Source organism: Accipiter gentilis, chromosome 32 (assembly GCF_929443795.1).
Source record: "Accipiter gentilis chromosome 32, bAccGen1.1, whole genome shotgun sequence".
NCBI classification, from domain to species: Eukaryota; Metazoa; Chordata; class Aves; order Accipitriformes; family Accipitridae; genus Astur; species Astur gentilis.
The window spans coordinates 1,246,618-1,269,436 of NC_064911.1; the positions used below are offsets into that span (position 1 = coordinate 1,246,618).

At 43.9% G+C, this 22,819-nt stretch overlaps 1 protein-coding gene across 2 annotated transcripts; it reads right to left on the reverse strand.

Moving 5' to 3' along the window:
* Positions 1-1,518: 1,518 nt before the first annotated feature.
* MRPL39 (mitochondrial ribosomal protein L39) lies at positions 1,519-19,854 on the reverse strand. Of its 2 annotated transcripts, none has more exons than XM_049835166.1 (10): positions 19,745-19,854; positions 19,011-19,217; positions 18,526-18,665; positions 17,955-18,054; positions 16,607-16,674; positions 15,195-15,307; positions 6,308-6,373; positions 4,932-5,085; positions 2,879-2,926; positions 1,519-1,647 (listed from the first exon to the last, which is right to left on the reverse strand). In XM_049835166.1, exons 1-10 carry the CDS (start codon positions 19,794-19,796, stop codon positions 1,561-1,563), a joined length of 1,035 nt encoding a protein of 344 aa, XP_049691123.1. In that variant the 5' UTR covers positions 19,797-19,854; the 3' UTR covers positions 1,519-1,560. The 2 variants fall into 2 exon arrangements, with proteins under 2 accessions (XP_049691123.1, XP_049691124.1); XM_049835167.1 differs by having other exon boundaries at positions 19,701-19,805.
* Positions 19,855-22,819: the final 2,965 nt, after the last annotated feature.

A 22,819-nucleotide genomic window follows, 5' to 3' on the forward strand; every position in this document is an offset into this window, starting at 1 on the left:
GGATAAAATTCAGAGAAAATATTTGCACTTCAAAAAGTACTAAAAATCTCTTCTGGTATAATGAGAACAGCTCTAATGAGCTAGGGATTAAAACACAAAATATCAGAAAACATCATCTAACAAAAACCCCTTGTGAAATTTAATTGAAGTCACCATATTTAAATATCAAAGAACAAAAATGCATAATAAATCTCACTACACTGGGGATCCAAGTGACAGACTACATTCCTGGTACTACTGCTGGAAAATGATCTTTAACTGCACTTGTACAGCAGAAAATTATAATAACTTTTCAGCTTTTACATTCTGCTGCTTTTGTATTAGTAAAGCAATGGCAATTACACAGTGGTATACTGAATGCACTCTTTTGAACCAGACACATAGCAGAATATCTAATTTCAATTCTGACAGGAAATCAAAATTAGTAAAATAATATCTTGTAACCCTTTAAGGGCTTCTGAAGGGGTGCTTTTTTTTTTTTCTTTTTTTCTTTTTATAGAAACTATTTGTCTCAACTTTCTATTGCAGTAGGCAAAGAACTTGGTGGAATTTCATCAGCAAGTTCCCACAAGAAATAGACACATCAGGTCAGAAATTAGAAAGAAATACTTTCTTCATGGAAGAGCAAACAAGGGGTCTTGAAATTATGTCAAGCTAAAGTGGATGGCCTTTCCAGCTGCCAGTTAGACTACACTCTGTAGGCCAAACTGCATGAATCACAGGTGTCCTGGCTTCAGCTGGGATAGAGTTAACTGTCTTCCTAGTAGCTGGTACAGTGCTATGTTTTGAGTTCAGTATGGAAGAATGTTGATAACACTGATGTTTTCAGTTGTTGCTCAGTAGTGTTTAGACTAAAGTCAAGGATTTTTCAGCTTCTCATGCCCAGCCAGCAAGAAACCTGGAGGGTCACAAGAAGTTGGCACAGGACACAGCTGACCCAAACTGGCCAACTGGCGTCACGTGAAGTTTAGGAACTGTGAAGTGGGGGCGGGGAATGGCCGCTGGGGGACTGTCGGGGTGTAGATCGGCGGGTGGTAAGCAATTGCCCTGCACATCATTTGTACATTCCAATCCTTTTATTACTGCTGTTGTCATTTTATTAGTGTTATCATTATCAGTTTTTTCTTTTCTGTTCTGTTAAACCGTTCTTGTTCTTATCTCAACCCACACGTTTTACTTCTTTTCCCAATTTTCTCCCCCATCCCACTGGGGGAGGGTGAGGGGGGGGGGGGGGAGCGAGTGAGTGACTGCGTGGTGCTTAGTTGCTCGCTAGGGTTAAACCACGATAACAAAGGACAACATACGGACACATACAATTGTTGTTGAGATAAGGAAAAGGGTAACTTACAAGATGAGTTATCACAAATAAAACATTTTAAAAAAGGGGGGGGAGGGGGGAAGGTAAAGTGAAATCTTTAAAGTGGACTGAAAAATCTGATAATGCCTTTATATCTATCTTGATTTAGGTGCAGAGAATTCAGATTAATTACCGAAGACATTTTTTATATGCAGCACAAATGTAAAAATACACATTTTATTATGTACATTTAGAGGTTACAGTTAAATTGATACAGTTTTTCCTTCTTCAGTTCTATCTTTTGGCTCATGACATTCTGCTGCTGCTTCCCAATATTTTTCTTCAGTGACCTGGTAAAACACATCAATTTTGTTGTATTTTTAAAAAATTATTTAATTCTCCTTGATCCTGGAAATCCTCCCTCATCCTGTCACTGTAACAAGAAAGGACAACCTACAAAGGCAATTATTGTCGCCAAAATTAAACAACCTGAATGACAAGCATCTTCAAACTAATTTCATAGAAAAATAGCATGTGCTAGGCTCTGAACACATCCTTGGCTAACAAGTTGCAGTAGACATACAGCACTTTTTTCTTTCTCTTGCCACACAAATAAGTAAAATACTTGATCTGAAGGCTCCAGAATATCTGCTGTTTAATTCTTATGAAGATTTCCTACGTTTAAGCATGCTTTGATAGTGAGTCTCTCATTATATGTGGCTTATGATATTTTATAGTTCCATTTATCTTAAAAACTTGCATTTTGCATTTACTCAGTTATTGTAAAGCTTCTCTTGGATAAGTATACTTCAACTTTGAAATACTGGTTGTTTAACAGAAGAAAGTTTGCAAGAAGCTGTTATTTTCCACATAGGTTTTAAACAGGCAGAAAATACTCAAACTAGTGCATTTATGCAGTTTACTGAAATAGCATTCCCTTTTATCTCCACTAAATTCCGCCTAGGTTCACCCAGTGGTATTACATTTTATCCCTGCATTTACTTATAAGAAACATGTTCACGTGTGCTGTCTCAAACCTGTGGTAGAAAACTTATTACCTAAAATCTAGGTAAGTGTAAAGACATTGTTCCAATTTTTAGTTTTCTTATTTCTTGTTCACAATTAAAAAATTAAATTTTACACACATGATACCAATATTAATTCTAGAAACAAATTTGAAAAATACTAATATAGATTAAAGTGATAATTAATAACAGCTTAGAGATATTATAAAAAGCATGTGGGATTCTCAGAAGCAGACAGCCTCAAAGCCATATGTGGACAGTGTGATATAATTTGATCCAGTTTTTGTTAATAGTACAAATTATATCAATTGAAAAGTATGGGTTTTTAAACAGTATAATGCATTTTAATAACCAGGCTTCAGAAACACTACTAGCACATCCTCTACCACACAACAGTTAGATTTCCTATGCATCCAATTTTTCTTCACCTGTGAACCTTTCCACTCTTAAAGCTATGTTCTTGAATATATTACACATCTCTAATCATTGAAATTCTACTCGGTCACAACATATCTTGATATTTGGTAAGCTGTACTTCACCACTTATGAGACTTACCAGCCTCTTCGATCTTTCCAGCAGTTTGTGCCACACGGTGTGGTGAGCCTGTATTAAATGTCATTAAATGATGTTAGTGGAGGTAAAAAAATCTTATCATAGAATAGATTCTGACAAACGTACAGAAATGCTGGCACAAAACCATAACAATCCCTAATTCAGATGTTACAGCTTATGATTTCAGTGTCCCATTTTCCCATATCCCTTTGGGGGACTTGAATAAGTGTCTGTTGATCACATCCATTCATTGTGTGGAATCATTAAGTGGGTAATGGCCAAAAACAGGAATTGAAATCTTATGATGAGGAAGGGAACACAGAGATGAGGTAAGGAAACCAGTGCCCACTTGTCCCTTGAAAATTTCCACAACTGGGACAACAGCACATGTGCTAGACCACAGGTCAAAAACATGAAAGTCAACAGGAATGGGAAGAAAGACTCCTACCTCCACCTATAGTTCTGCAAAGCTTTTGTTTAAGACTGATTAGTGCTAGGCCTTTTTTTGTTATTGTTGTTAAGTTTTACTCTGGTGTCATGAAAGACTTTGAAATGGTATCCTTTATCACGAGTATAAATTCAAACTTCTGCTCTTTCCTGAATCTGAATAAACACCGTCAGCAGCCTCAATTTCAGAAGATCAGCAAACACAACTAAGGCAAGGTGAATGAAATATCCATGCAGAAATTGCACAACCAAAACAACACTTTCAGTTTCTGATTTCACATCCACAATAGTTCCAGGAAAATGAATCCCAAATATCTAGCATTGTATTGGTTTTGTTTGGCAAGGTTTTGGTAGCAGGGGGGGGGTTACAGGGGTGGCTTCTGTAAGAAGCTGCTGGAAGCTTCCCCTGTGTTCGAGAGAGAGCGAGCCCATATTAGCCGGCTCTGAGACGGACCCGCCGCCGGCCAAGGCCGAGCCAATCAGTGATAGTGGTAACGCCTCTGTGATAACATTTTTAAGAAGGAAAAAAAAGTTGGGACGGAGAAGAAACTGCCGCCGGAGTGAGGAGTGAGAACATGTAAGAGAAACAAGCCTGCGGACACCAAGGTCAGTGAAGAAGGAGGGGGAGGAGATGCTCCCGGCGCCGGAGCGAAGATTCCCCTGCAGCCCGTGGTGAAGACCCTGGTGAGGCAGGCTGTCCCCCTGCAGTCCAGGGAGGTCCACGGTGGAGCAGATATCCACCTGTAGCCCGTGGAGGACCCCACGCCGGAGCAGGTGGGTTCCCGAAGGAGGCTGTGACCCCATGGGAACCCCGTGCTGGAGCAGGCTCCTGGCAGGACCTGCGGATCTGTGGAGAGAGGAGCCCACGGAGCAGGTTTTCTGGCAGGACTTGTGACCCCGTGGGGGACCCGCGCTGGAGCAGTGTGCTCCTGAAGGACTGCACACCGTGGAATGGACCCATGCTGGAGCAGTTCGTGAAGAACTGCAGCCCGTGGGAATGGCCCACGTTGGAGGAGTTCGTGGAGGACTGTCTCCCGTGGGTGGGACCCCACGCTGGAGCAGGGGAAGAGTGTGACCAGCCCTCGTCCTGAGGAGGTGAAGCGGCAGAAAATAACGTGTGATGACCATAAACCCCATCCCTGTCCCCTTGTGCCGCTGGGGGGGCTTGGTGGTGAAATCCAGGAGGGTAGTTGGGCCCGGGAAGAAGGGAGGGGTGGTGGGAAGGTGTTCTGAGATTTCATTTTACTTCTCATTACCTTGCTCTGGTTGATTTGTAATAAATTGAGTATGTTTTGCAAATTGAGTCTGTTTTGCCCGTGACGGTAATAGTGAATGATCTCTCCTGTCCTTATCTCGACCCGCGAGCCTTTTGTTATATTTTCTCTCCCCTATCCAGCTGAGGATGGGGGAGTGATAGAACGGCTTTGGTGGGCACCTGGTGTTCAGCCAGGGTTAACCCATCACAGTCATCATCATGGGCTTTCCCTTCCTGCTACTGTTCTCATCTCTGAATTACATTCAGCTAACAGCACAGCATAGAATAAACATCGGAATGTAAGCCAAGCGCCCTAACTCAAAGAAGGATAAACCTGTACAAAATGCATGTTACCTTCAAATGGATTGGTAGGGACACACCCTGGAACCGCCTTATCAATTCAGATTGGTTAGTCTGAAGATTATGGGCTGCCGTTATCTCATACTGAAAACAGAAACTTGTCCTTGGAATATGAGGGCCTTCACTAACATCTACAAAGTCACCAAACCTGATGGGAGAAAAAAAGCCAACAGAACAACTCAATGTCAAATGTATTCAGAGAGAAGTACAAGCCTATTTGTTTTTATTTTTGATTAGCAAATTCCTATCTACCAAACAGATGAAAGAAAATCCACAAAAATCCCAAACCAAATCTAAAAAAATCTGCAGTTCAGCAATTGTGTTTCCTGAAGCAAAAGTACAGGCCACACAATTTCCTAAAATGAACTTATGAAATTTAAAGCTCAAGTCTAGAAAGAGAATCCTAGGTTTAACAAATTTTTGAAGCCATGTTGGCTTTAGAAGTGAGTAACTGTCATTCACCAGAAAAAGATTTGTCTACAAGATCACATACTTTCCACAGTACAGTGTTTACAACCTGTACAGGCACTTCCCTTTCAGGTCTTGGAAAACTGCAAATCAAGTAAGAAAAATGAGAGACAAAAAGATGTACAGCAAAAGAATACTCAGAACAAACCTCTCCCAGAAATCAAAAGGTAAGCCCATTTTCTCTCTTATTGAGCAAACTATACAGTTGGAGGAAGGAGAGAACAAACATCATATTAAAATTTCAAGAACCATCACTGCAAAGACATCTGTTCCTTTAGAGAAACATGGACTCCAAAATCAAATGCAGAACGATTTAGATGTCTAGAAAACTGAATATCCTACACTAGCCTAAGCTAGTCACAAATTATTTTATATGCCCGAGATACAATACAAGCTTCCTGCCTTCAGCCTAAGAACTTTGTATCTTACACTGTTATCCCAGGAGCCAGCTCCATTCTCACCTCCACCACTACAGGGCAGTAGCGTGCCAGTTAGGAAGATCTTGAAAACTTTGGAAGAAAAATCCACTAGAAAATGCTAACTCTTGTTTTCAAACAAGTATTTGGTTTGTATTTTATTTAACTTGTCAAGCTCCAGAGATTTATTTAGATTTTATTTAAAAGTATTTAAAACAGTAAGACTTCTCTGGCACTTACCACCTTTAACATAACAAGAAATAGAAATGTAGCAAGATCCACCAAGCGCTAAGTACCACAAAACAGTGGTTGTATAAAAAAAGCCCCACCAACCCAAACAACTTAAGACACAGACAGCAATGAATACAAGTGATTTCTATATTGAAAACCATCACAAGTAACTTACTCTTCTCACTCGCAGAGAGTACTTGCAATACAATCAAATCTTTCAGTGAATCATTACAGAATGAGTTCAGTTTTGCTCACCTATGTAACGTTACAATTCCTTCCATATTCTGAGATGCTTTTTGTTCTATCATCTCCATTTTGTATCTGAACACGACAAAAAAAAGATTAAAAAAATCGTCACCTTTAACACCTAGTTCTTGTAAGAATACATAAGAGATCAATTTAAGGATCATACTTAAAAATTATGCTCATATTTATGTGAGCTTTGAAACAGGTTTTAAATTCTTAATTTTATATGACAACACATATTGACATGTTTCATAAAGCATATCATACAGACCTGTTAGTCTAACCTCAGTTCCTGGAAAAATTATGGAGAAGATTATACTGAGGACTGTTGAAAGGTATTTAAAGAATAATACAATCATCAGGCACAGTTAACACAAATTCACAAAGGCAAAGTCCTGTTTAACTAATTTGATATCCTTCTATGATAAGGTCACCCACCTAGTGGATGAAGGGAAGGCAGTGGATGTAGTTTTTCTGGAGTTTAGTAAGGCTTTTGATACTGTCCCTCACAGCATCCTTCTGGACACATTGTCTGACTGTGAGATGAGCAGGTTCACGGTGCGCTGGGTGAAGAACTGACTGAAGGGCAGAGCTCAAAGGGTTGTAGTGAATGGGGCTACATCTGGCTGGTGACTGGTCACCAGCAGTGTTCCTCAGGGGTCAATTCTAAGGCCAGTTCTGTTCAATATACAACAACCTGGATGCAGCAGTCGAATACTCCATTAGCAAGTTTGCTGATGATACCAAACTGGGAGGTGCTGTTGTCTCTCTTGAGGGACAAGGGGCCTTGTAGAGTGTCGTAGTTCCAACCCGGCCGGTAACAAAGGACCACGCAGCCGCTCGCTCACTCCTCCGCCCCCCTCCGGTGGGATGGGGAGGAGACAGAGGAGAGAAAAGAAAAAGAAACTGGAACCTCGAGGGTTGAGATAAAGGCAGTTTACTGGGACAAACACAAAGAGATTACAACAACAACAACGGCACTAATGAAAAAGTATACAAAAAGAGTGATGCACAGTGCAACTGCTCACCACCCGGGACCCGACGCTCCGCCACTTCCCCCACCGAAAACAGAGACCACCCCCCGGCCCGCTCCCCATTTATATACTGAGCATGATGTCACATGGTATGGAATAGCTCCTTGGCTAGTTCAGGTCAGCTGCCCCGGCTATGCCCCCACCTCCCAGGTTCCTGTAAAAATTAACTCTATCCCAGCTGAACCCAGGACATTATCCACCCCTTATTCTATACCATCTACATCATGCCCAGATCTTACTTTTTTTTCCCTAATCAACCACTACAACTTTCCTTGTCTTACATATAAGTATATGGACTCCACCCCCCGACCTCGCACACACACACACATGGTGTTCCTTTAGCCTATGGGCTATCCCTCTAATGTGTCCATCGATTTTGGGGCTCTATCTGTTGTAACAGTTCTTCAGGATAAGAGAGAGATGGTGTGAGATGTTGGGTTGTTGTATGCTGCCTCTGGAACTTGTGGCTAGTACAGTTGGTGCAACTCATGCCCTTGGTCTGCAGGTCGAAGATGTTGATCTTGAGGAAATTGCTGGGTGCCAGTTCAAGTTCTATCGCTGGCTCAGTTTCAAAAGTCCATCCTGTAGTCATTTGGATAATTCTCACAATAATACCCTTGATATGGCATATAGACACTATAGATACAATGACATGCATTGGCAGGTTATTTAGCAGTTAAATATCATACAGCCCAATTCACCGGCTATTCTCTCCCAAAATCAAATCTCCCTGAGGTACACATCGAACCTCCCCATCCTTCTGCATCACCCACCAGGTGTACCCAGGTCCTTGAGCAAAAACAACCCCTTGAATGGGTTTGCCTCTGCTTGAGGGAGGACTAACCCAGACTGTCTTTCCTAACATACTCCTCATGCGCACTACAGGGACTTTATCCCCTTCTACAGTATGTGGAACTCTTGGTTGGGCGGGGCCAGCCCGATTGGCAGATCCTCTAGTATTAACTAACCAGGTGGCTTTTGTTAAATATGTATCCCAATGCTTGAAAGTTCCACCCCCCATCGCTCTCAATGTAGTTTTCAGCAGTCCATTGTATCGTTCAATTTTTCCGGAGGCTGGTGCGTGATAAGGGATGTGATACACCCACTCAATGCCATGTTCTTTGGCCCAGGTGTCTACGAGGTTGTTTCGGAAGTGAGTCCCGTTGTCCGACTCGATTCTTTCTGGGGTGCCGTGTTGCCATAAAATTTTCTCTTCAAGGCCCAGGATAGTGTTCTGGGCAGTGGCATGGGACACAGGGTATGTTTCCAGCCATCCAGTGGTTGCTTCCTCCATTGTAAGCACATGGCACTTGCCTTGGCGTGTTCATGGGAGTGTGATATAGTCAATCTGCCAGGCCTCCCACTGTTTATATTTCAGCCATCGCCCTCCATGCGACAGGGGTTTTTGCCGCTTGGCTTGCTTAATTTTAGCACATGTTTCACATTCATGGATGACCTGTGCGATAGTGTCCATGGTCAAGTCCACCCCTCGATCTCGAGCCCATCTATATGTTGCATCTCTTTCCTGATGGCCTGAGGTATCGTGGGCCCACTGAGCCATAAATAGCTCACCCCTACGTTGCCAGTCCAGGTCCACCTGAGACACTTCAATCTTGGTGGCCTGATCCGCCTGCTGGTTGTTTTGATGTTCTTCAGTGGCTCGACTCTTGGGTACATGAGCATCTACGTGATGTACTTTTACCACTAGCTTCTCTATCCGAACAGCGATATCTTGCCACAGTGCGGCAGCCCAGATGGGTTTACCTCTGCGCTGCCAATTGCCCTTCTTCCATTGCTGTAGCCACCATCCATGAGTCAGTATAGAGATAGAGCACTGGCCACTTTTCTCTTTCAGCAATGTCTAACGCTAGCTGGATGGCTTTCACCTCTGCAAACTGATTCGATTCACCTTCTCCTTCAGCAGTTTCTGCGACTAGTCGTGTAGGACTCCATACAGCAGCCTTCCACCTTCGATGTTTTCCCACAATGCGACAGGACCCATCAGTGAACAGGGCATATTGCCTCTCATTTTCTGGCAGTTTATTATACAGCGGGGCTTCTTCAGCCCGTGTCACCTCTTTCTCTGGCGACATTCCAAAATCTTTGCATTCTGGCCAGTCCATGATCACTTCTAACATTCCTGGGCAACTGGGGTTTCCTATGCGAGCTCGCTGTGGGATCAGTGCGATCCACTTACTCCACGTGGCGTCAGTCGCGTGATGTGTAGAGGAAACTTTCCCTTTGAACATCCAGCCCAGCACTGGCAGTCGGGGTGCTAAGAAGAGCTGTGTTTCAGTACCAACCACTTCTGAGGCGGCTCGAACTCCTTCATATGCTGCCAAGATCTCTTTTTCAGTTGGAGTATAGCGAGCCTCGGATCCTCGATATCCCCGACTCCAAAACCCCAGAGGTTGGCCACGGGTCTCCCCAGGTGCTTTCTGCCAAAGGCTCCAGGTAGGGCCATTCTCCCCAGCTGCAGTGTAGAGCATATTTTTAATATCTTGTCCTGTCCGGACTGGCCCAAGAGCTACTGCATGAACAATCTCCTGCTTAATCTGTTCAAAGGCTTGTCGTTGCTCAGGCCCCCATTTAAAATCGTTCTTCTTCCGAGTAACTTGGTAGAGAGGGGTTACAATTTGACTGTAATTTGGAATATGCATTCTCCAAAAACCCACAACACCTAAGAAAGCCTGTGTTTCCTTTTTATTAGTCCGTGAGGACATAGCCGCTATTTTGTTGATGACGTCCACAGGGATCTGACGACGCCCATCTTGCCATTTTACTCCTAAGAACTGGATCTCCTGCGCAGGTCCCTTGACCTTACTTTCTTTTATGGCAAAACCAGCCTTCAAAAGGATTTGGATTATTTTCTTCCCTTTCTCAAAAACTTCTTCTGCCGTGTTGCCCCATACGATGATGTCATCAATATATTGCAGGTGCTCTGGAGCTTCACCTTTTTCTAGTGCAGCCTGGATCAGTCCATGACAAATGGTGGGGCTGTGTTTCCACCCCTGGGGCAGTCTATTCCAGGTGTACTGGACGCCCCTCCAAGTGAAAGCAAACTGAGGCCTGCACTCCGCTGCCAAAGGAATGGAGAAAAATGCATTAGCAATGTCAATTGTGGCATACCACTTAGCTGCCTTTGATTCCAGTTCATATTGAAGCTCTAACATATCTGGCACAGCAGCGCTCAGCGGTGGCGTGACTTCATTCAGCCCACGATAATCTACTGTTAGTCGCCATTCCCCATTGGATTTCTGCACGGGCCATATGGGACTATTAAAGGGTGAGTGAGTCTTGCTGATCACTCCTTGGCTCTCCAATTGGCAAATCAGCTTATGGATGGGGATCAGGGAGTCTCGGTTGGTGCGATATTGTCGCCGGTGCACCGTCGTGGTAGCAATTGGCACCTGTTGTTCTTCAACCTTCAGCTACCCCACAACCGAAGGGTCTTGGGAGAGACCCGGCAGGGTAGACAGCTGTTCAATCTCCTCCGTCTCCAATGCAGCTATACCAAAGGCCCAACAGTACCCTTTTGGGTCCTTGAAATACCCCCTCCTGAGATAATCTATACCAAGGATGCACGGGGCCTCTGGGCCAGTCGCAATGGGGTGTTTATGCCACTCATTCCCGGTTAGACTCATTTCAGCTTCCAATACGGTTAGCTCTTGGGATCCCCCTGTCACACCAGAGATACAGATGGGTTCTGCCCCTTTATAACTTGATGGCATTAGGGTACATTGTGCACCAGTGTCCACTAGTGCCTTATATTCCTGTGGGTCTGATGTGCCAGGCCATCGAATCCACACTGTCCAGTAGACTCGGTTGTCCCTCTCCTCCACCTGGCTGGAGGCAGGGCCCCTCTAATCCTGGTTAGAATATCCGCTACTCACTTTCTGCACACATAAATCAGAAGTCCCTTCAAGGGGATCAGAAATGAGATCAGCCCATCTACTGCGTCTGGGGGACTGCTCACGGGAAACTGGAGCAGCAGTTTTCCAAGAAGAATTCTCTTTTCTGGTTGCTTTTTCTCACAACTCCTGTACCCGTGCATCCAAGACTGAAGTGGGTTTTCCATCCCACTTCCTCATGTCCTCTCCATGGTCACGCAGGTAAAACCACAGGTTAGCCCGTCAAGTGTACTTTCTCTCTCCTCTCTCTTGGGCAGAGGAACGCTTACTCCCAATAACTGCGATGCGGGCCTGTACAGGTGAGGAGGAGGACAGATCCACTTTGAATTGCTGGAACTCTCGGGACAACTCCTCTACAGCTGAGACACAGGCCCGTAGGGAGGAAGAGAGACTCCTTTCATATTGCCGGAGTTGGACAGCCAATTCATCCACCGTTTGTCCATAGCCTTCTCTCCAGGACATTACTGCCAATGAGTTGGCATAGGTTGGTGGTGCACTTCGTAGAAACTTCCGCCACATGGGTTGTGTGCATTGGACTTCATCTGGATCTGTGGGTGACTGCGCATTTTCTGGATCATTATAAATCACCTCCAGCACAGCTAATTCTCTCAGGTACTGGATACCTCTCTCCATGGTGGTCCACTTGCCTTGGTGACATGTAACTTCATCCCTGAAGGGGTATCTTTCCTTTACACCTAACAGAAGTCGCCTCCAGAGGCTGAGGACTTGTGTTTTTCTCCCAATCGCCTTGTCGATGCCCCCTTCCCTAGACAGAGATCCCAACTGCTTGGCTTCCTTACCCTCTAATTCCACACTACTAGCCCCGCTATCCCAGCATCAGAGCAGCCAGGTAACAATGTGCTCACCTGGGTGGTGGCTAAAATCTTTTCGCATGTCACGCAACTCACTCATGGATAGAGATCGGGTAATTATTTCAGGTTCTGCCTCTACCTCCTGTTCTCACGATGACCCTGGTTCATCTTCATCTCTCGCTAAGCGAACTGATTTCTTTGTGTGTTTCTTTTTCTGTACAGGGGCGACTGATACTGGCACAGGTTGGTTCTCTGGTTTAGCTGAAGTATCTGTCACCAGGGTAGGGGTAGTCACGGTACCTGTTGTCAGGGTAGGGGCAGCCACGGTGCTTGTTGTCGGGGTAGGGGCAGCCACGGTGCTTGTTGTCGGGGTAGGGGCAGCCACGGTGCTTGTTGTCGGGGTAGGGGCAGCCACGGTGCTTGTTGTCGGGGTAGGGGTAGCCATGGTGCCTGTTGTTCTGTTTTTCATCTTTTCTCCCTGAGGGTGCTGCCTAGTATCAAGCAGTGTTTGGTAGATACTGGCCAGGGCCCAGCACAGTGAGGTGAGTTGTACGTCTTTGGAATAGCCACAGCATTTTTCTTTCAAATATTCTGTCACTTCATGAGGGTTCTGTAGTTGTTCGGGAGTGAACTTCCAAGTCACTGGCGGTGAGAAGTTCTCTAGATACTTGCCCATATCCTCCCACATGCCGTGCCACCCATGAATATCCAGCTTTGGGGAAGATCTCCGAGTGGTACTCTTAAAGAGCCTTTTTGTAGCCCTAAAGAAGACCTGAAACATATTCAGGAGGCATAGCACTAACAGCACACTGGCTTGCGCATCCCAAGGATATTCAAAATTCTCAAAAGCTGTTGTAATTAGTCGGAAGGAGAAAAGGGAGGTGAACGGACGGGGGGAGGTATCCCCCCCTAATTTCCCCATGGATTGGGTGTAATTACCAATAAAATCCAACAGAAGGCACCCAAAGTATGGAAATGTTATCACTGCCTCATACAGATACCAGCTTAACCTCATGACCAGTGATGTAATCATTTCATAAGTCGACATTGCCCAGTACAGCAAAATGATAACCCCAATCACTCTCCCAGAGATGAGATACGCAACTACAGGCAATACATAGAGCATATAAGAGCTTACAAAACGCCACCATGTAAACAAATGAAACAACATTGTGACTAACATCTATTTATCTAAGAAATGCATTTGGCAAATTTGTTTCAACACGCTCTGGCCAGATCTGTCGTTATCTCAACCCTTCTGCCCCACGTTGGGCGCCAAAAAGGACTGTCCAAAAAGGACATAGAGGTATCTACATAGATTGGAGCATTGGGCAATCATCAACTGGATGAAATTTAACAAGTCCAAATGCCAAATTCTGCACCTAGCACAGAGTAATGCTGGGCACAAGTACAAATTGGGAAAGGAGTGGCTGGAGAGCAGCCCTGCGGTGCTGGTCGACAGCCAGCTCAACAGGAGTCAGCAGAGTGCCCTGACAGCAAAGAGGGCAAACTGTATCCTGGGGTGCATCAAACCCAGTATAATCAGCCGGGAAAAAGAGGTGATTTTCCTGCTATATTCAGCATTGGTGCTGCCCCATCTTGAGTACTGTGTGCAGTTCTGAGCCCCACAATTTAAGAAGGATGTGAAGGTCCTTGAATGCATCCGGAGGAGGGCAAAAAAGCTGGTGAAAGGGCTGGAAGGCATGTCCTACGAGGAACAGCTAAGGACTTTGGGCTTGTCTAGTTTAGAGAAAAGGAGGCTGAGGGGCAACCTCATTGCTCTCTACAGCTTCCAGATGAGGGGAAGTGGAGAGGGAGGTGCTGACCCCTTCTCCCTGGTATCCAGTGATAGGATGCCTGGGAATGGTTCAAAGCTGTACCAGAGGAGGTTTAGACTGGACATTAGGAAGCACTTCTTTACTGAGAGGGTGTCAAACACTGGAACAGGCTTCCTAGAGAGGTGGTCAATGCCCCAAGCCTATCAGTGTTTAAATGGCATTTGGACAATGCCCTTAATAACGTGCTTTAACTTGGTCAGCCCTGAATTGGTCAGTCAGGCAGCTGGACTAGATGATTGTTGCAGGTCCCTTTCTACTGAAATAGTCTATTCTAGTCTATTCTATTCTACGTGTATGTTATAGGAGGGCCACACTCTCTCAGTGGAGTTTTATTCAGAAAGATAAAATGAACCCACTACTTCAAATAAAAATCAGAGTTTTTCAAGTCACATGTAAGACTAGAAAACACTATTAGATCACCTAAACTGATTTTATGCAACGTGTGGTCCTCAACAGCTGGTTATCTGCAAGACAGCAAAGTTCTCTCTGCTCTTTCTACACACATACAAATACACATACAATGTCTAAAGCTATTACCAAGTCAGCTCCCACGTGCTGTCAATATTTACCAGCCAACATGGCGAAGAGATGCTAGTCCCTATGTCACATTACTATCATCTTCATTATTAAGCTAAAAAAACTAGTTATTTTTGCAACTTTAGTTTTATCATAATTTTATTTTGGTTCACAAAATGATAAATTATTTAACATTTCCCCCCCACCCCTCTTCAACAACCAAAAAGCTGTGAACCAGAGAATTTCTTTCCCAAAACATTGCTTAAGTGGTTTTTCAGCAAAGAAGACTGGAGTGTTTTGAACAAGCCTTCTTTTATAGCACAGGCCAGAGTATTTTATTCATTTTCCCCCTGCAGAGCTCAAAACCAGCATTTCATCAGACCTTCATTTGAAGATACCAAGATATGAAAACCCTACATTTCTCTGAATATGAAAGCCTTTCAGCAAAGGCTGAGAGTAACTAGCATGCCAAGTCTAACCACCAGAGCTTCAATTTAAAAGTAGTGAAATCCTGAAGCTCACTATTAAACTAAGTAGTCTACAGTCTTTCCATTTGTCACAAAACTACATCCAGTAAAGGTGCGTGGTGTTGGCCCCTGGAGAGAACATTAAAAATGGAATAAGGTAGGGTGACAAATAGAATGGAGGCATGTTCATTCAGAGTAGTGGGAGAAGTACCTTCTTACTTCACCTGTTATGTCTTATTTTAGATTTACAAAACCAAGCAGAGATTTAAATGAACTTCTAATTGCCTTTCTAAAAGAAAGGCAAATTCAGACACTTACCTGTTATGCTGAAACATTTCACGTGCTACTTTTACTTCAACATGCAGTGTTTCAAATGGCAGGTCTTTATCAATTAGCTTTCTGGCATCCCTTGTAAGAGAACGGAAGTTGTCCTAAAAAACAGTTCATACATATAAAACTGTCACCACTGTTTCACAGCTGTAGTGAATAGAAAAAGCATAGGAAACACTACATATTAGTCAAAACGAAGGTTCATCTACTAAAAAACCTAAATATAAGAATATTGCTGTAGGACTGTAACTCTGATCAGCAACAGATTGCTACAGATCATCAATGTTTAAATGGGCTGATTCAGTGTCCAGTCAAATCAATAGGCATTTTTCCATCAGAAACAACATATATTAATTGGAGTTAAACTTCTCGGGTTTTCCCAACATGATATATACACATACAGTCTATATCTTGTTTCCCAAAGTTGTGACTCCACTTATAAATGACCTCTATCGTGATGGAAACAAATGAAAAAAAAGTACTGAATAATTAATAAATAGAAATTCATCACCTTGGTCCAGAATCCAAAGCTCTGCATACTCAAATTTATTGATAAATAAGAAATTGTTATTAGGAGAAATTACATTTATAATGTCATGTAGAAAATATTTCAGACCAAGTTACTCCAACTACACCATATTGAAGAGAAATTCTGTATTGTACCAATATTGCTTTGTTAGCCATACATGTCTCTGCTGATATTTATGCATGAGAACGAGAATAGGCACCAGATGAGTAAAACATTCCTGTTCACACCAGCAACCAAATGGTTATGAGACTCTGAGGTTTTAGATTAATAGATTTACTGAAGAGCATGAAATACAAGCAAGCTATTAAGGAGAGCTTCAGCTGAGTTTGCTCACAGTTCTTTTACAACAATAAACTGATTATGCTGTAAACCACTAAGTGAAAATATACATATTGCACACATTTTTATTTTCAGAGGGCTCTACTCACACAAAAACTATGGTTGCATCTACATTACTAGGCAACAGCGGCTGAGTAGGAGCAGATCTGCATGGTAATAAAGATAGCACTGAGGTCCCAACAGCTACATCAACTATTTTTGGAATTGTAGTTCAGACTAGAACTTAGTCTAGCCCCACAGACCTAAAACCTGTAAGCATCAAGGTTTAATTTCATCTGAAATGAACCCAGTCTGTGTGATCTGAGAGCACTCTGCAATGAGAGCCAGTATGTGGTAGATGTGGACATTAGTTTCCAAAGAGTAATCCTGACCTAAAAAAAAAAAAAAAACAAAAAAAAACCAAAAAAAACTAGTGTAGATATACCCAACAAAAAGAAAAAACCTCACTGCCTCCTCTCCCCTATTAAAAAAAGAACCATTGGACAAGGATGCAAGCTATATAGCTTTTCGGGCAAGAAGTTATTGTGCTTACGTTTGTTGGTTTCCAGTCATTCAGCTTATTGTCCAAAATTACATCATAACAGAAAGCTCCAGAGATCACTGCAATTCCAATAGAAAAATACTCATGTTTGTAACAAAGTATGTATTTAATTGTCAAAAAACATTCTTATATCAAAATGAGAAGAAAAACAGAATGATCTCAAGAAATCCATCATAAAATATAAATTTTCAGCTGCGATTATACAGTCACGTGGCAGATAAAACTTCTATCATTTTCATTTCATTTCACTGAATGAGAAAGTAATTTGAAATGAGTTTTAATGCAATGTCAGTATAATACAACCCCATTAGAGAGAAAAAAATACTGCTTCCCAAAACTGCACCTAACTTTGAAAGGGACAAAAAAAAAAACCCAAAACACACTTTGAAAGCATTTCACATTTTTTCCTTTGTATGCATCATACACTATAAGTAAATGTGCACTATTAACTTGTAAAGAGGAATTTACTGCACAGAGAAATCTGACAATATTAAAGCTGAAATGAAATGTTTATCCATGACACAAGCATGGCACAAATTTCTGATAAAGGTAACACAAATTTCTGTGATAATCATTAGAACACTCTTTGTGTATTCAGTTATTACCATCTTAGAAATCAAGCTTATGACCCCAGTAAGTACATGCTATTTCTATACATACAGTATAATGACATAGCTTAGTGTATGCAAGATTATTGCAAATCCCGGTAGAACTGCAATACCCACTCTACTCTTACCAATCAAGACAAATGCTGAAATTGCTAAAAAGCAAATCAATTGTAGGAGGACTCCACATGAACAGCAACCAACCTTCTTATACATCAAATGCATAATCACACAGGCTTTGTTATCTAAATAACCTCCTCTCTTGTGCATTTTCTCACTTTTGTAAATCTTAAATCAGGTCACAGATGAGCAAAAGTTGTTACTAAGCCTGTTTGTACTTCAGTAGTCTTCCAACTTGATGTACACATCGTAATTTTTAGTAACTCAACTGCTCACAAGGTTATGTAGTTATTAGAGCAAATTTCAAAGAAACACATCACATCTTCTAAACATCTTACTCGTGTAACTTCACAATAAACAGGTTATGTACTTAAGTTACTAACTTAACTTATGAAATCCTAAGTGGCCTGAAACCCAGTTGCCACACAGACCAATTTTCTGTACTTATATAACAAAATTGTTTTCAGCATGATTACTATAAATTAAAGGCTACAACAACAGCATGTAATATACGTATCAATACTAAGTACCTTCAATCATTGGAAAAGAACAGTTAGACACTCACTTAAGAAGCAGCAAAAGACAAGACAATTAACATAAAACAATTCTATCACCTGGCACTTCTGGAGCTTTAGTCAGATTGACTGAGTACTCATCTTTGAATGCCCGCTTTAACACACATGCCATGATCATGGCACAGGAACGCCAATAGGCCTATAAAGAAAATTTTAAAACACAGATTTATTATCTAGAACCCACACCAGATGAACATCAGCCACTTATTCCAAAAGAATACCAACATTTAACTGAATGACACACAAACCTAGCTGTTAACCCAAGCATTGCTTTCTTTAATATTTAAACTTCTATTTGGAGATGATTCTCATATAGAATCAATCGAAAAGATCAAAACTGCACTTAAAATGCAAGCCAGATGTCTCCCTGGAGATATTTAAATCTGAAATCATAGAATACAAGAATATAGGTTGAAAGGGATGCCCGCGCATCACCTAGCCCACACCGTGGTTCAACTAATGATAACCATGATGTGCCAACCATTAAAAATATCTGAACTTTCACAAAAACAAAGTTCAAGAGAGCAGGTGGACATGGAACTGAAAGGGACATACAGAATCAAGTGGTCATAATCAGGGTCACCTACAATGGGATAAGATACAGACTTACCTTGTTTACTTCCTCTGGATCGTCATCTTTGAAAGTAAGGAACTGAATTTCACATGATTTGGTCAAGGGTCTGTACATATCCCAGACTTGACCATCCACAAGAGCTAGAATGGATTTCTTGCAATGCCACTCACTTAAGTCTGAAGAGAGTAAAAAAAGTTTTACACAGTTATTAACCATATTCTTCAGAGTCAGCAGTTTAGACTCCTGCATTTATAACAACAAACTGCAAATTTCACTTTCATAAATCACTTGGAAGGATGAGCTGTTAACAGTCTCCAAAAATTAGCTCAGTTTCTACTGATGTGTTTTATTACAAATGTATTTTAAACTTAAACACAAGTATTCTGAATGCATGACTGTTAACTTGGTCATTAAAATGTCAATAGTATTAACACCTCAAACTGTGATGACAAGTACTTCAATTGGCAGCACAATTTTCACCATCAGTGGCACAATGTTAGTTTAAGAGTCCATTCACTTACGCATGGCACAATTGTATGGAGTAGACAAAGCTTTGTTCATTACAAACACACTGCCAGGGTGCGACTTCCCAGTGTATTTTACTTCGATTTTCTCAATTCGTGGATGAAGAGACAACTGTCTCTCTTTCTCTTTGGTGAAGAGCTCATTACGCATCTGAATCACTTCATCTGATGTCAGTCGAGAAACAGCTGGTGTGGAGATGAACCCTGGTAAAAGGAATGATCTAAAATAAGCAATAAGGACTTTTCAAAGCCTCTTTATAAGATGTTGGTTTCCACAGAAAGGAAGACATGCCACTGCACTGCTGATCCACGTGTCTGTCTCAATATGCCTCAGGTGAGCACTCCAGCAGCTCTTACTGCCCGCCCACTCATTCTCGGTCCCTGCAAAGCCAGCACGAAGTCACAGCAAGGAAGCGCTGAAGCAACGAATGCTTAATGACGTTCTCCGGCTGCAGCGGCCCCTCCCTCAGACCAGCCAACTGCCCCCGCGGACCGCGCCCGCTCTGCGCCGCTGCCACCGCGCCCGGCCCGCGCCCACAGCCGCCTCCTCCGCCCCTGGCGGGCCGGGCACCCGAGCCGCCCTGCACGGCCAGGCCCGGCCTGACCCGGCCCGGCCGTCCCAGGCCGGGCCCCTCAAAGCACCGGCGCGGGACGAGCCCGAAGCCGGCCCGGCCCGGCCCCGCGCACCCCCGGCGTCCCGCTGCGCCCGCGCCTGGCCCGCCGCCACTCACGGCGGCCCTCTCGCCCGCCCCGCAGGCAGCGGGCGGCCCAGCGCGCCGCCATGTTCCGGCCGAGTCCAACCGCCCCGGTGCCTCCTCCCCCGGCTCGGCCGGAAACGGCGGCGGCAGCGCGGTTCCGCCGGCAGCGCGGTTCCGCCCACCGCTCCGCCTGCGGCCGCCGGCGCCGGGGGTTGGGGCCGGGGCTGGAGGGGTGGTGGCTCGGGGCAGGTCGGCGGGAACGACGGGGAGCTGCCCCTCCTCGCCCTCAGCTTTTAGCTCTCCTCGGAGGCCCCTTTACGTACATATGAGTTCCGCTAGGCTGTGGGCGTAATGCGTTGCCCCCTGCCCTCCCTTTGCCTTAACAGGCCTCATTACCCCGGGCGGTAACGTCATCCGCAAAACCGGCACCTTCTGGATGGCCTTAAGGCGTGCGTTCAGCCGACTGGTACACTAATATGTAGTACTGGGGTTACAGAACTAAGATTAACAGTTTGGTGGCTGGTGGAAATGGTCTTTGCTGCCAGGCTCCCTGCTGTGGCAGAGCCGCAGGCCGGCACACACCATGTACAAGCCGCCAAGTTTCCACGTAACTCCAGCTCCTCACTGCCAGCTCCCCTTTGCCGTCACTGACCTCCTGTATTGGGTTTGTGTGGCAAGGTTTTGGTAGCAGGGTGGCTTCTGTGAGAAGCTGCTGGAAGCTTCTCCTATGTCTGACAGAGCCAGTGCCAGCCAGCTCCAAGATAGACCCACCAGTGGCCAAGGCCAAGCCCATCAGCAACAGTGGTAGCGCCTCTGGGATAACAGATTTAAGAAGGGGAAAAAGTTGCTGTGCAACAGAAGCTGCAGCCAGAGAGAGGAGTGAGAACATGTGAGAGAAACAACGCTGCAGACCCTCAGGTCAGTGAAGAATGAGGGGGAGGAGATGCTCCAGGCACCGGAGCAGAGATTCCCCTGCAGCCCGTGGGGAAGACCATGGTGAGGCAGGCTGCCCCCTGCAGCCCATGGAGGTCCACAGTGGAGCAGATATCCACCTGCAGCCTGTGGAGGACCCCACACCAGAGCAGGTGGATGCCCAAGGGAGGCTGTGACCCCATGGGAAGTCTGTGCTGGAGCAGGCTCCTGGCAGGACCTGCAGATCTGTGGAGAGAGGAGCCCACGCTGGAGCAAGTTTTCTGGCAGGACTTGTGACCCCGCAGGGGACCCACGCTGAAGCAGTCTGTGCTGGAAGGACTGGAGCCCGTGGAAGGGACCCGTGCTGGAGCAGTTAATGAAGGACTGCAGCCTGTAGGAAGGACCCATGTTGGAGAAGTTCATGGAGGACTGTCTCCTGTGGGAGGCACCCCATGCTGGAGTGGGGGAAGAGTTTCCCTTGTGATGAACTGACCACAACCCCCATTGGCCGTCCCCCTGCACCGCTGGGCGGGAGGAGCTAGAGAAACTCAGGAGTGAAGTTGTGCCTGGGAAGAAGGGAGGGGTGGAGGGAAGGTGTTTTAAAATTTGGTTTTATTTCTCATTTTTCTTATGCTGATTTGATTGGTAATAAACTAATTTCCCCAAGCTGAGTCTGTTTTGTCTATGATGGTAATTGCCAAGTGATGTCCCTGTCCTTATCTCAATCCATGAGCCTTTTGTCGTATTTGTCTCACTGTCCAACTGAGGACAGGAGTGATTGAGCGGCTTTGGTGGCCTGGCATCCAGTCCTTCCCCAAAAGATTGAAGCCAAGCAGAAACTAGTTACTGCCCATGTAGGAAAACCATGGTTTGCATTAAAATTTATTAAAATTTGTGAAATAACTCAAGACTTTGTTTCAATGCTTTACAGTTTAGTTGTTGATGGTCTTCATCCCAGTCCCCAGTTGTCAAAGATATAACAACAGCCAGCAAGAATGCCATTGTCAAACAGTTACACTGAGTTAGTGCCATTAAGAGCTAAAGGATGTAACTAAACTCAGCGCCAAAAAAATAAAAGTGTTAATACTGGCAAGGGCTGGTAACAGACAGAGAATTTTCCACTGTGGAAACACATCTGCGGAGCAGCAGTACAGCTGGCTCCTCTTGATTCGGTACCTGGCACTGGCTTCCCTGCTCACCTGGGCTCTCATCCAGAAAACCAGGTGTGCAAGTACAGTAGCTATTCATGCTCTTCATTACATTATTTTCTGGATTAAGAATTTCAGCAAATCATCCTGCTTTCTCATTTTTTAAACCAAATTAAATCCAAGTTATTTTTTACCGCACCAGTGTCCTGGTTTTCGCTGGAATAAAGTTAATTTTCTTCCTAGTAGCTGGTATAAAGCTGTGTTTTGGATTTAGTATGAGAATAATGTTGATAATACACTGATGCTTTAGTTGTTGCTAAGTATTTATACTAAGTCAAGGACTTTTCAGCTTTTCATACTGCTCTGCCAGCAGAGGTTGGGAGTGCACAAGAAGCTGGGAGGGGACACAGCAGACAGCTAACCTAAATGAGCCGAAGGAGTATTCCATACTGTATGATGTCATGCCCAGTACATAAACTGGGGGGAGCTGGCCAGTGGACACCATGGCTTGGGGATTGGCTGAGCTTCGGTCAGTGGGTGGTGAGCAATTGTATTGTGCATCATTTGTTTTGTATATTCCATTTATTATTGTTGTTGTTATTTTCCCTTCTTTTTCTGTCCTATTAAACTGTCTTTATCTCAACCCACAAGTTTTAACTTTTTTTTCCCAATTTTCTCCACCATCCCACTGGTGGGGGGAGGAGTAAGCGAGCAGCTGTGTGGTGTTGAGTTGCCAGCTGGGGTTAAACCACGACAGCCAGACTTACTGTAGCCTACATACTTGCGTGTGTAAAAGAGTTTATAGCCTTGAGGTGAAAGCTCCTGAGAAAACACAAAGATGTTATTATTATTCATGTCATTATAACTCAGCTACAGCATTTCTTCTATTAACTTTTTATGGCTTGAGGAATCATATGTGGTCAATGATCACATCACATAATTGTTTTGGTTTAAATAGTAAAAAAAACCCAAATAACACAAAGTTCATAATGTAGGGCATAAAAAGAACATTTTTACTCTATGAGGAGATAAATTCAAAATGTTTGGA

Excerpts from the sequence above, each read along its gene's own strand:
- MRPL39 (XM_049835166.1), bottom strand. The coding sequence starts at position 19,796 with ATGGCGGCGCGCTGGGCCGCCCGCTGCCTGCGGGGCGGGCGAGAGGGC. Across the intron at positions 18,666-19,010 it reads TCCATACAATTGTGCCATGC|ACTTAAGTGAGTGGCATTGC; the intron begins GTAAGTGAATGG and ends TACTCTCTTCAG. Across the intron at positions 15,308-16,606 it reads ATGACTGGAAACCAACAAAC|GACAACTTCCGTTCTCTTAC; the intron begins GTAAGCACAATA and ends ACTGTTTTTTAG.